The sequence below is a fragment of the Pteropus medius genome, unplaced genomic scaffold, assembly GCF_902729225.1.
Source record: "Pteropus medius unplaced genomic scaffold, Ma_sr-lr_union100, whole genome shotgun sequence".
Classification (NCBI taxonomy): Eukaryota; Metazoa; Chordata; class Mammalia; order Chiroptera; family Pteropodidae; genus Pteropus; species Pteropus medius.
Window position 1 is genome coordinate 47,374,496 of NW_024340849.1, and position 14,264 is coordinate 47,388,759.

Below are 14,264 nucleotides of genomic sequence, written 5' to 3' on the forward strand. Positions count from 1 at the left end.
GAAGGTTCTTGAACAAGTAGCTAACAGCTTGAATTCAACTCTAGGTAAGTTCCACGAGAACAGAAATTTTGCATGCTTTACTGCTGAATCTCTGGTGCCTACCTAGAACAATGCCCACACATTCTGTAATTAATGTTAATGAAAGGTAAAAGAAAGCAATGTGGCAATGTAAATATGGAATTTTTAAAATTTTCCTCCTTTTTAAAGGGAAACTACATTACAGTTCATATAAAGAACCTGTTAAAAGTCGAGGCTTTAAATTGGTTTATCTTTATTACTTAGTAAAAAAAAAATCAATTTAAATTTAGGACCAGTAAAGAAATTGATTAGTTACTGAGTTAGTGGATCAGAGAAAGAGCTTAGTGCAGAATGTTATTCATCTTTCCCTGTTATTTCTCAAATGATGAACTGTGCAGGGATAGTTTCCATTGTTTATGGATTCCTCGAGCTACCACCACCAAGTACAATTGCTAGGACACCATAGGTGATGGGTGATTAGTTTTTGATCTTCCAGATGGATTAGAGTGTAGAGATTAGCCAGCCAGATGCAACGCCTGAGTAACAGTATTTGAGTTTAACTATAGACACATATACCTGGCACACTAACTTGAAAATCTGAACACACAAAATACTTATTTTAGATTATGGTTAAGTCCAATAAGCCTCCAAGAATAATTTTGGCCAGTGTTGCTTGAACTCTCATCCTGTAAGCACTCCATAAATGCTCTTTATAGAAGGTTCTTATCTGCTTGGGCATATAATGTTCATTAAAATAGTAAAGCTTCTGAAAAGTTCTACAACAAAGAAACCTATTCCATCCCTCCCTTTCCTAACTTTTCCAAGCCACTTTAGTAAAGTCTCTTGAAAGTATGTTGCACAGAGTAGTTTTTGGAATATGCTGATTTATTATTACCATTGTATCTAGCACAGAGCAGACAACTCCAAAAGCAAATTTCAAGTTACTTCTGAGCTGAATTAAAAAGAACAAAAACAAACATGGAGTAACCTGTCAAAAGAATCTTGGGGTTGTGAAATGTAGTAGACTGTATTTTACAAAGCTATCTGCAACATCATCTGCCATCACACACACTGTTCTTACGATGACACTCCTTTCATCTACAGTGGAAGTGATGTTATGTGACTTCCAAGGTTAGGTCATAAAAGAGGATACAGCTCCTATATGGTCCTCTTGGGACATTCAGAGTTCTGAGCTGCCATATAAGCAGCCCTGAGACTACCCTGAAATGCCCTGAGGCCACCTTGTTTAGAGGAAGTCCAAGCTAGCTCACACAAGCCACTCTGTGAGAGGACCTGAGACTACAGGAAGCAGGAACAATGCCCCGCCCACCCTCAGCTGCTCCAGCTCCCCACTCCTCTTCCCTCTTCTATCTCCAGCCTTTATCTGAGGCACCAACATGAAAGACCACAAGACAGGAACCAGCCAGCAGAGCCCTTCCTGAATTCCTGACCCACAAAACATGTGAGATAATAAAATGATTATTATTGTTTTAAGCCACCTAGTTTGGGGATGGTTATGCAGCAACGGTAACTGGAATATGGGATATATAAGCAAGGAAAGCTACTGAGATGATTTTGAAAGGTAGAAAAAACAAGGCTAGATCCTACTTGAGCAGAGATGTATTTATACCTTACTCAAATTAAAGTGCTAAAAAGTTCTTTAATGTCACCAAGGTTTGTTTGGAAGGGTTTAGAGACCTTAAATTATTTTCCAAACTTGGACAATGTTTGGAAAGTTTCATGTGTCTATTTGTAGAGATATTAGTTGATTAAAATACTTGAGCACCCATTTTGTGCTAGGCACTAGGCTATATTATCCCAGTGTGGGATATAACATTTCCACATTTTTGTACCTACATACTGGTCTATACAGTTACTTAAGGTTACAGATATAAAGAAAGAAAGTCAATACAGATTGGAGGGTAGTAACTACCATCTGACTCAGCTCGAAGAGAAGATTGTAATGTGCTATTCTCAATTTGAAGTAAAAAGGCCAAGTACCAGTATGATTGAGATTTTTAGATTCTAAGAGCTCGAGGGCCTCTTGGTTCCCATATCACAGCATTTGCACCTTTGTTAAACATTGTCACATTCTCCTTTTCTTATTCATTAACAGCTATTTGTTTTATAGCTCTCTCTTCTTGGTCTTGCTCCTCTTTCTATCTTACGTGCCTCCCCTGTACTAGACACACAGTTGATGCTCCATGAATGTGTGTTGAACAAATGTTCCAACACTGGGAGGCCTGACTCCCACTCCTGGGTTTGCCACATTCCCCAACATCCCTGCCAACCCCCTCCTCTCCTGGCTTCTAATTCCTCAGCTGCACAATGAGGACGTTGGACTCGCGTGGTCTCTAATGGCCCTTTCCATTCTCATATGTTTGGGAACTCTCCATGAAATCATTGAACTGTTTGGATCATCAGGTGAGTGCCTACAATGCTTGTCACACACCTATGCACTCCTGACCCATCTCACCTACTCTTCAGGCAATGCTGGTGTTTGTGCTTTCACTGGAATCACTTCAAAGCTACTCCTTTTCATTCCCATTAAATTGTAGTCAGAACCACTGTTAGCAGGTGTATGCTAGCGTTAGATTGGAGCCAATTGCTCCTACTTTTCCTGATGATAAAATGTCCAATATCATGTTGTTATAGCCAGGAACATAACTATAAGCACATAGTTCCCAAACATTCAGAAGGGCTCATCAGGCTTAGTTAAGTGCAGATCGCCAGAGCCCTGACCCACATGCAGATGATTAGGGTCACAGTCAGGACATACACAGCAAGGTACAAAGTACAAGCAGGAGCAGCTGTCTCATAGCTTTGCCTCTAGCTTATATTCATTCCATTGCTTTTTTTCAGTTTTTTTCCCTCATGCAGACCTGAGCTTTTAAAAAATAATCTGTAATGAGCTAAGGAATTGACTTTTAGAAAGGGAATAACTCAAGTGTAGATAAAATATTGGGTCACCTGAGCAACATTATTTTGGCTCGCAGAAAGGCTGTACCTCCGTGATGATTATTTTATGTGTCAACTTGACTGGGCTAAGGGATGCCCAGATAGCTGGTAAAACATCATTTCTGGGTGTGATAGGGCGTTTCTGGAAGAGATTAGCATTTGACTCAGTAGACTTAATAAAGATCTGTCCTCACTAATGTGGGTGAGCATCGCCCAATCTGTTGGGGCCCCAAATAGAACAAAAAGGCAGAGGAAGTACGAATTCTCTCCCTTCTTCAACTGGGATGTCCATATTCTCCTGCCCTTGGACATCGAAGCTTCTGCTTCTTGGGCCTTCCGACTCTGGGGCTCACACCAGTAGCCATTCCCTTTCCATGAGGCCTTCGGATTCAGATCGAAGTGTACCACCTTACTGCATTCTAAGCGCAGTAGCTTTCCACGAAGAATCCTTACCAGGGCTTCGAAAACATGCACCATCTGGTACCTCCTGCTTGATTTTTTAACCACATTTTCTCTTTGTCGTCTTAGACAGTCAACACATGCTTTTCCCTCTGCCTAGAACTCTTCTCCCTCCCTCTGCAAGTGGTTGGCTTTGGCTTAAATGTCCCTCCCCAAAGAAATCCTCCCTATGACTCAATCCCTATTATTCTCTCTCCCAGCACACTTTTATTTCCTTCAAGAGCTTGTCCAAGTATTTTATAATTAATTAACTTAATTGTCTATTTTTTTTATTGTCTGTCTCCTTCCTCCCCTGATCCAGACACTAAACTATAAGCATCTCTTCCATCGTCATCATCATCATCATCATCATCATCTTCATCATCATTATCATCATCGCCACCACCATCATGATAGCTGACATTTCTATAAGGCTGCCTTGTCGTAGGCACGCAACATAACCTCATTTCATCCTCAAAATAATGCATATTCAATGCCACAAAAAGAAATGAAGTTTTGATAGATGCTACAACATGGACGAACCTTGAAAGCATGCTGAGTGAAGAAACCAGATACAAAAGGCTACATATTGTACGAGTCCATTTATATAAAATATCCAGAATAGACAAATCCATAGAGATAAAAATAGACTGTCGATTGCCAAGGGTTGAGGATTGGGGTGTGTGTATAACTTCTTAATGAGTACTAGATTTTCTTTTGAGGTGATAAAAATGTTCTCGAATTTAAAAGCAGTGATAATTGCTTAACATTATGACTGTACCAAATACCACTGGATTGTTAACTAACAAATGGTTAGAATGGTAAATTTTGTTATATGAATTTTCACACACACACACACACACACACACACAGAGTTCCCTGGGTACTTAGAGCACCTCTCTTGTCACAGTAGTGTGGCTCTGTCCTTCTGGGACTGTGGTTGTCCTGGGTGGTCTGCTGCTGGGACACTCTTCCTCCCAATGGCCATCCAAAGGTCACTCTCCCAATCTTCGCCTCCACGCCAAAGTCCCTCTCCCTGCCACTTCAAGTACAACCTCTGCCTCTGCTTCCGGAAAGTCTTTCAAATTATTTTAACCTCTGATTTCTGCTTTTCTAGTTTCTTAAAGTAACTATTAAGCTCTTGACTCTATACAGCCTTATCTTTTTCACTGATTGTTTCACCTCTTCAGTACTGTTGTCATCTTGGCCAGTATAGGTAAGACCATGAGTTCTAGTCTTTGTGGAGCTTCCAAGAGCCTCAGGATCCCTGCACACAGTGAAATGATGCATTAATGAAATGATTACTGCTTCCACATTTATTTGAGGAAACAAAACACATATACATAAATAGTGAAAAATCAGTGCAAGTAAATGCTTTAGGAGCTCAGAGACTGTTGGGTAGCTGGGGAAGTCATTCATTTAATCAATTCATTCAATAAGCATTGATCAGTCACTTATCATGTGCCAGGCACTGTGTTGAGTAATGGAAGATAATATTTTATATTTGAATAGGATGATATTTGAACAAGGTTTAAAGAGTGAGTAGAATTTATGTAGCCAGAAAAAAAGTAAGAATCCTGTGAAAAGAAGAATGTGCAAAAATGAGATATGAAAATAGACCAGATTGGCTTATGGAGAAGATTTCTGTAACATCAAAAAAGATCTATATATACTGGCATGAAAAGATGTTCTAGATATGCTAAGTGGAAAAAGCAAGTTGCAGTGAAGTGTTCTTAATATAATTTCATTTTTTTTGCAAACATATGTCAATATATGTGGCTAAAAGAAGACAAGGAATATATACAGAACTAGGGGCAATCTCTAGGGGCTAAGATGGTATGTGTATATGTGCGGGGTCTCATTATAAACTTTCATAAGTTAAAATTTTTTTCCAGTTAAGTATGTATTACTTCTGTAATGGGGGAGGGGGGGCACAGAGGGAGAAAAAGCTAAGATAAAAATAAACAAATATTTTAAATAAATAAGCTAGGGAGTTTGGACCTAACTTGGTACGCAAAGTGAGCCAAGTGTAAATATTGGGAAAGCCTTAAAGGCTTTTGAGAACATTTCGTAAATATTCCAATAGACTATGATAGTCCTGAGCAAATATCTTCTGCTGGAATAGCATTTCTCCCAGCAGGCGGGGTGGGGGGTGTGGGGGGTGTCTGCATACTTGCCCAGTGGTCTGCTGGCCTCCTGCAGAACCTAGGGCCCTGAGTCTGGGAAGTGTTGCTTTTGCCTGGTAGATTAACAACCCCCTTCATTGTGGAGGGAATTACAAGAGACTTCAGAACAAATAAAACAAAACAACAGAAATCTTTGGATATAATCTGTTTTCTTTCCTCATTCTCTTGGTAGTTTAGCTGTAATACTGAAAACAAAGCAGAGAGGGAAGAAGGAAGAGGGAGAGAGTGAAGGAGAAAGGTCTGTCCTCAAATGGGCCTTCCATCCCCAACAGATTTTCTTTTCCAAAACAGCAGGGTGAGAGGCTGATAAACTGTGAGTCACTGTAGTTCAAATCTGTAAAACCAATTAGCTAATTCAGTTGAGTAATCCAAGTGGAAAAAGATAAGAAATGCAAAATAAAACCACCGTGTTTTACCCCAGCCAGACACAGTCAGCTGCTCCCTTGGGAGACAGAGTAGTTTTCCTGTCTCCACTGGGCTGACCGGGCTTGCACAAGATAGAAGCCGCCTTCAGCCAGCCCTGAGCTTCCCTTCCTCTCTGGGTCCTGTGCCCTGCCTCCTAAAGGCCAGCAGTAGGGGTCTTTCCACTCCCCTTTAGAGAACCAGCAAGGTGGAAACCCATGCCTCAGCCTTCCATTTTGCTCCATTTCTTTAGGAATGGATTGAGAGGAGGCCCAGAATTGAAAGTCTATAACCTATCACCTACAAGAGTGAGTTCTAGACCAGAAGTTCACAAACTGCAATTGCTGCTGGCCTTGAAGATGGAGGAAGGGGCCACGAGACAAGGAATGCAGTTGACTTCTAGAAAGATAAGGCAATGGATTCTCCCCCTAGAACCTCCAAAAGGAACACAGTTCTTCTGATACCCTGATTTTAGGGCTTTCCGACCTCCACAAATGTAAGATAACAAATTGTGTTGTTTTACAGCAGTGAATTTGCAGTGATTTGTTAACACAGCAGTATGAAACTAATATCCCCCCTTTACTGTAGTTGGCCGAGAGTCTTGTAGCTGAAAAAGGGGTTCTATAGTAAATCTAACCAAAAGTAACCTCACAGGGTGATCTGATTATAAATTCCTAACTGGCAGGTCATTGTGGGTAGCCATACCCCAGGCATATAACTTCTCTAGTGAAAGGTTATCTTTGCCTTAAGCAAGCCCTGTCCATTGTTGCCGGCATGAAGACTAACATACCTTTGAAATGCCACAAGTAATTCTCTTTTCCAAACCCCTGGAAGGCATAACCACCCTCAAAGGAGCACGTAATTTTGTTAACTATCCTGTATATTGCTTTCTCCACCTTTATGTAATCTCTTTACCTTCCCTCCTTAATTCCAAATGTATTTTTAAAAACTGCAAAACTGTCCTTTTCTGGAGCATTTGAGATCTTTCTTCCCAGCAATTGTTTGGCTCAAATAGACTCATAAAAATTCCCTACAGGTTTGAAGGTTCTTAACATTGATACTCTCGACCACTGAAACATCTCTATCTGACTGAAGGTTAAGTAGGTCAGTGACATTTGACCCTTTCATCAAACCCAACTAAGAAGTTTTGTTGCATTGATCATAAAGACTTCTAGTAAAATAAAATAGCACTACAGTTACACCTGCAGCTCCAATTCCCAAACTGCCAACCACAGATACAGAACCACTTGATATTCAAATGGGGGCTCAACCACCATTTGACCTTCTAGGGTATATCAAAGAGAATCTTTAATTTAAATCAAAAATAATTATATATTTTTTATTATTACCAAAGTAATACAAACAAAAACATTAGGAAATACAGAGGAAAAAACCAGCAACAACAAATATCACTCATGATTTCACCAAGAGGTAATAACCATTGCTAACACTCTGGTTCTCTTTCTAGGTCTTTTAAAATGACTGTATTGTGTACACAATTTTTTATATTATTCATTCTAAAATATATGTGCATTACTTTAAAATATTGATATAAACATCTTACCATGTCAACAAAATGCATTTGCAACAATACTCAGAATGTAATCAGGGGACCCTGGGCATCCCAAGGCCTTTTCAGGGGGCGGTTCATGAGGTCCAAACTATTTTTATTTTAATAATAATACATTATTTTTTTTCCCATTCTTTTAACATGAATATGGAATAGTTTCCTAGAGGCTACATAATATATGATTGTTTGAATGCTGAAGCAGATATGAAAATCCAGCGACCTTCTATTAATTTTGACGTTAAAGAAAATAGCACAAATGTAAAAACAATGCCACTCTTCTCACCTTTTTTTTTGGAATATATACTTATTTTTCATAAAATGTTATTCATGTTACCATATAATGGAGTCTGTTTTAAATGAAATAATGACTGTTTCTTAAATCTCTCTGTTTTAATTTAGAAAGTTTTGATAGATGTAGCACACATAAACGAAACCTCTTTGGAACTTCCAATAATTTTCAAGAGCATAAAGGGGTCCCGAGACCAAAAAATTTGAGAACCTCTGATCTACAATATTATTTTTAATAGATGATTTAGTCCATTGCACTGGAGTATCATAATTCATTCAACTAGTAAGTAATGCCTAAATAAGACCCTTAATTTGTGTACGCTCTCAATTATTTCTTTACGATAATTTTCAGGGATTATTTTTTAAATGTATATTTATTTACTTATTGTACAAAAATGGACTAACATCAATAATACAATTCACGCCCCCCCCCCACCCAATCAATTTTTCCGTTCTTTCTGTTTCCTTCCAATCAACAAAGGGGCATGTAAAGCTTTTAAGATTCTTATTAGCTTAAGACTTCAGCACTAGGTAACCATTTCCAAGGGGAAAATACCTTGTGGGTCATCTAGTCCAATGGGTTCCGACTTAATCACGCTGGAATCTTTTAAAATAGCAAATGGGAAAGAACTCTGCAATTCTGTTACCTTTATCTATATGCTACCCGTTGGTGGAATGAATATATTTTTTTAAAATACAGGCCGAAACGAATGCTGGTGTCCTGCATGCTCGGGCAGCCCTCTCCTACCGAAGCTTGGGGTAGCGCCCTGAGGCCTTGTCTAGCTGTCTGTCCATCCTCTCCACAGGCCAGTGAGCTCCTTCTGGGCCACCTCCTACGGCGTCTCCTCCCTTCTATTTCCAATGCTAAGTACAGTGCCAGGCACTTACTAAGGGTGCCAGAAATTTTTGCACTGTTGAAAAAAGGCTCTATCCTTGAGGATTCTTATTCAGTCGGCCTGAGGCAGTTCCTAGAAATCTGTATTTTAATAAATCCCGCCTTCAATGTCAAATAACAAGGGTTCAGTGTCAGCTCTACTGGGTAACGAGCTAGGCGATTCGACCACTCGGTGCCTCAGTCTTGCATCCCCAAAACGGGGCACATAGCTGCTTGTGAAGATTCGACGAGCTCATGCGCGTCACTTTCCCAGTTCCGTGACTCGCACTGATAAACCTAGAGACAGGGCCTAACAGGTGGGTCTGCTTGAGCCTGAGGTAGCCCCTCGCAAAGAAACCCGAGATGCGAGCGTGGGAAAGGACCGAGGAAAAGTGCGCGTGGCGGTGGGGAACCGGGGCCTCCATTAGGGGGCCCCCCGCGCCAGGGGCAGGGCCGCGCCAGCAGCGGGAGAAATTTACAGGCCGAGGCAAGCCACAGTGGGGCCACAGTGGGGCCTATTACAGGCAAGTGCCACAAGCAGAGAGAGGGGAGTGGGCCGGGGCTCGGGCCGGTCGCCGCTGGGAGCCTCCCCTGAGTGAGAGACGCCTCCTGGCGGGAGCCGTCGGCGGCGAGGAGCCCAGGGAAGGCAGAGGGAAAGAGGGGGCGGGGCGGCGGGCGGGCCTGTTTCTTTAAGGTGTCCGAGGCTCGCGGGCGCTGCGCGGAGGGACTGCGCGGAGGCGCGGCCTGCCTCCCTCGCACAGCCTGCAGCGCTCCCGGGCTGGACAGACCCGCGGGGAACCAGGGCAGCGGCCTCGCGGTGCCGCGGCGCTCGGTGAGCGGGAGCGGGACAGGGCAGCGTCTGTGGACGGGAGGGTCTGGGCCGCGAGCGCGGGCCTCTGGAGGCCGAGAGGGACTTCTCGGGAGCCAGGTGAAACGGAGCTTCTCGCTCGTGGCCTGAACCCTGCCTAAGCAGAGGACAAAGTCGGAGTACGCCGCCGGTGGGTGCTAGGTGCGGGCACGTAAGCCAGGGCGGCCCGGGCCCCTCGAGCCGGCGGCACCTCTGCGGCGCCCCCCTCTGCATCGCTGGTGCCCGCATTCCTGGCCTTGTCCTTGTCACTCGCGCGTCGGTGAGCTGATGGTGCAGAGCTGCGGTGGCCTCTGCCTCCTTACCAGGCAGCAGGGACTCGGTCCAGCGGCACAAAGGCTGCTGTCATTGCTCTCTCCCTTAGGGACAGCACAAGGCTCTCCACAGCCTGAGAAACTAGTCACGATGTATGAAAACAGTTTTGATGCGGTATTGTTCTGAACTCCTTAGGAAAAAAACAAGAAGCCCTTTAATTCTGTTAGCTGTTTTGTATATGCACCTATTTACTTGAATATTTTTCAGTAAGATTTTGGGAGTAAGATGAAGACAACCGTTAGAGGTTTTTTTTTTTTTTTTTTAAATCCCATTTTTGGTGGTTGAAAGATGAAAACTAGTTCTGGAAAAAACAGTTTTCAGATACCTTCTTTGGCTTCCACAAATATGAACTCCAAAAATTATCCGACTTGGTATGTGTTGTTAAATAAATTAGATAACTGAGTTACTAACGGTCTTCAGGGATACATTGTAGGCCTCAGTAACAATCTCCAGGGCTTTCTCTTTCAAAATTGAGTCATACTGGGTACAAAGCCCTTTATTCTTTTCGCCTTCTTATTGTTTTTGCTTTATTGTACTTCGTAATACTTAGTTTAAAAGTTTACAGTAATTATAAAGGCCCCATAAATGCACCTTTATCCCTCTTACATCAATAGTCATTTATTTTAATTGATTCTGTTTTGGAAGTGTGTTTCAACTCCAAGAAGTTTATCTTCTCTTTTTTAAAAGTTTAATAGCCATGTTGGTTGTTTATTCACTGTCAGAATTTATGCTGGTCTTTTTTCCTTTTTCTTTTTAAACTATAATATCTTCTTAATGACTTTGAAGACTCTAGTACATGTGGTATAGAATCAAAAGAATATTTTCACATTTTAATAACTCACTCAGCGTTCTTAATGCAGTTAATAATTTACTATCCCCTTTGTTGTTTGTTATAGTATTTAAGGAATGACAGGCAACTCCTTTCTTTGAGCTGCTTCATTCCAACTAATTATGTTGAGAGACAATGAAATAGTCATCATCACTAGAATAATTTGCATTTAAAAACTTCGTTTTAATTCTGTGAATTAAAATATTGTTAAGTGGTTTTTTTAAATTATAATTCAGTATTAGTCGTTTTTATGCAAGCTTAAAGTTGAATAATGGACGTAAAACTAAAGTTGAATAGTAGCAGTGCAGTATTGAAACTGCTTGACATACTCTCAGGTTACTGAGGACATATATATTCACTTTAACTTTCACAGTGACCATTTCTGGATAGTCTGAAAAATTTTCAGTATTCTAGATCTTTGAAGATGGCTAACAAAACATTACTATATAAAATTGCAGGATTTTTGTTTTCATGTTTAATCTTTCATTGAGGGATCTTAAAATGATCACTGAAAAGTTTCTGACACAATATTAGTTTAGTTTTTCATTTTTGTATTTGTTTTTACCCTAGCATGTTTTTTCAATTAAAGTTTTTTTTTCTTTTTGTTTGTTTAGCTTCCTGAGTGTTACTGATTGTTTTTGAAGAAACATGAAGTCACAATCTGTTGTTATGCTTACTCTAGCCATCCTGGTGTTCCTGACATGGGTCCCTGTTTCATTGAGTTGTAACAAAGCACTCTGTGCTAGTGATGTGAGCAAATGCCTCATTCAGGTAAGACTGAGTATTCCATTAATATTAAAATATATTGTAGAGCAGATATAGAGTGCATATAATACAGTATAAGGCCTGAGTATTAGGTCAGGGCCTGGGTTACTGCATATAAGCAAGGTCAGATTCAAGAAGTTCAGTACTGAAAATAATACCCAGCTTATAACCATGCCATTACAAGATGATGCATACTCTGCTCAGTTAAATTAAAGGGTTCCCTTGTATAATCCAGTTTACATAGCAAACTATATTTTTAAAAAATTTAGCTAGTCAATATTAGACAAACTGTATCCTAAATATAATGTGTTAGCTGTCTATTCTGTGTAAGAAGTTACCCCTAAATATAGCAACTTAATTCAGTAAACATTTGTTATTTCAGGCAGTTTCTGAGAGTTGGGAATCTAGAAATAGTTGAGCTGGGTGGTTCTGGCTCAGCATTTCTCAGAAGGTTGCAGGCAAGTTGTTGCTGGGGACTGGAGAATCTGCTTCTAAGATACTTCACAATTATCTTTTTCAATCATCAAGGCAGTGGTGTAGCTACCACTGTTATTTTTCTGAAGAGAAAAATGAGGTTAAGTAATTTGGCTAGGCTCATATAGCTAGTAATTGGCTGTGGAATGTGGTCTGTATTTGACTCCATAGCCCATGGCCTTTCCAGTAATCATACTGGGTATTACTCTTCATAAAGTTGTGCTAATTGGTGGTGAACTTCATGTCTTATATATATCGCTGTTCTCTTTCATTTTATTCCAAGGATCCCCAACCCCGAGGCCACGGACCAATACCGATAGGTGGCCTGTTAGGAACTGGGCCTCACAGCAGGAGATGAGCAGCTGGTGAGGGAGCAGTGCTTCATCTGTATTTGCAGCCACTCCCCAGTGCTAGCTAGCATCGCAGCCTCGGCTCCACCTCAGATCATCAGGCATTAGATTCTCTAAGAGCACCGGTCCCTGGGGCCAAAAAAGTTGGGGATCACTTACTGTATAAGACCATCAGCAATCTTGTGCCCTTGTATGTCTGCATTTATTAGCTTCCCTTCTAGTTATTGACTGTTGATGAAGAAATGGTAGAATTCTCTGTATGAGTCAGCTACTTCTTGGCTGTAATCTTGACATTGAGAGCAATTGTGTGTATGTACTAGAAGTGATAATGATTTTTATAGATCAGAGGCATTTCGTATTTATTTCTGACATTTCGGTCCTTCTCATTAATAGTTGAAATTCTAGGAAGCCTGGCCTTTCTTTGAGGCCAGGCATATTCTGTTTACTTTTACTTTGCATTTCAAACCAAAACATTTAACTGGAGAAGTTCATTGGTTGGTTTTAAGTTTTTTCACTATGGACAGTTTTAAGCACAAATATAAGAGAATATAATGAATAGTAGTTAGAATCAGCAGTTATAGCAATCACTAATTCATGGCTACTCTTATTTTATCTACTTTCCCCTACACTAACCGCCCCCAGCTCTATTTTAATTTCAAGCAAATCCTTGATACTATTTTATCATAATCCTAATATCTATCTCTTAAAGATAAAAATTCTTTAAAACATAGCTGTTAGCAATTTAAAAATTAACAATTCTGTACTATCTAATTTTATACATGGAACTTTTGATATGGAATGTCTGCTTACACTTGTGCTGGCTGAAAATTTTATAGTCTGCATATGAAGTCCATCTTTGTGCTGTGGTCAGATAGGAAATCTGCCACTTCCCAGGTTGTTTCAATGTAGCTTCATTATTCATTAATAGAAATAAAGTGTCATAACAATTGCTATATCCGTGTTTAAAGGAAATTCACTTAAATTCCAAATTATTTTTTGACTCTTCAAGCCTATAATTTCCATTAGTTCAAATGATGAAAAATTAGAGCTTATTTAAAATACCTTGCTTATTAAGGGAGTATTTTAAAAAGAAAGCTTTTGGTTAATATTGATAAATACTCTCAAAGATTTTCTGTTTGTTTTGCTTTTTATTTAAAAAATTTGTAATACAAAACACTTCACAAACTAAAAAGTGCTATACAAGAATAAAAACTAGAAAATCATGTGAAACTTCACCTGTTAAATGACAATTCTAGTAAACTCATTGGAAAGAAGCTAGGACTTTTTTTTTTTTTTTTTTAACCACTAAGTCAATGGTGCTAAGATTTCTCAGATTCCCGTTGTTCCTCCAGAGCCAAGAATCATCAAATCTTTTTCTGGAGTAGTAGAGATAACTCTTGTGAATAGTGGCAGAGTATTTGAGGTTAAAAATATCAAGAGCTCCAGTACTGAGAATTTTCTTGTTTGTTTATTCATAAATGCTTATTGGACATTGAAGTGAAATGTAATTAGTTCCACCATTTGTCTGGTTTTCTGGACTCCAGAAATCAAGCAGATTATTTTACATTCTGAGCTTTACTTTCCTTGTATTGCTCTTACTATGGCTATGTAACAACCACCCCAAATATCAGTGGCTAAAAACAGCATTTATTTTGCCCAGGAATTTATGCCACATAACATTAGTTGGGGCAGCTCGAAGATAGAGGGCTGGAATTATCTGAAGCAACACTATTGATTAGGACTTTCTACATTGGTAGATATGGTCTACATCCGCCCAGTGCAGTAGAAATTAGCCACACGTAGCTGCCAAGTACTTCGAATATGACTAGTATGATTGAAAAACAGATTTTTAAATTTTATTTAACTTTAACTTAAATTTAAATAGCTATATGTGACATCATATCAGTAATTTCTGAGTTATATTTGTATTTT

The 14,264-nt window shown here is 39.9% G+C and overlaps 1 protein-coding gene across 2 annotated transcripts in view; it reads left to right on the forward strand.

Moving 5' to 3' along the window:
* Positions 1 to 9,361: 9,361 nt before the first annotated feature.
* TWSG1 (twisted gastrulation BMP signaling modulator 1) overlaps positions 9,362 to 14,264 on the forward strand; it is a 43,861-nt gene continuing 38,958 nt past the window's right edge. The window contains exons 1-2 of one of the 2 annotated variants that reach the window (XM_039845860.1): positions 9,362 to 9,380; positions 11,358 to 11,514. In XM_039845860.1, coding sequence (XP_039701794.1) covers positions 11,392 to 11,514 — 123 coding nt within the window. In that variant the 5' untranslated portion in view covers positions 9,362 to 9,380; positions 11,358 to 11,391. Of the gene's footprint in view, positions 9,381 to 9,426; positions 9,567 to 11,357; positions 11,515 to 14,264 lie in introns of those variants that run through there. The other variant, XM_039845859.1, reaches the window with a different exon arrangement.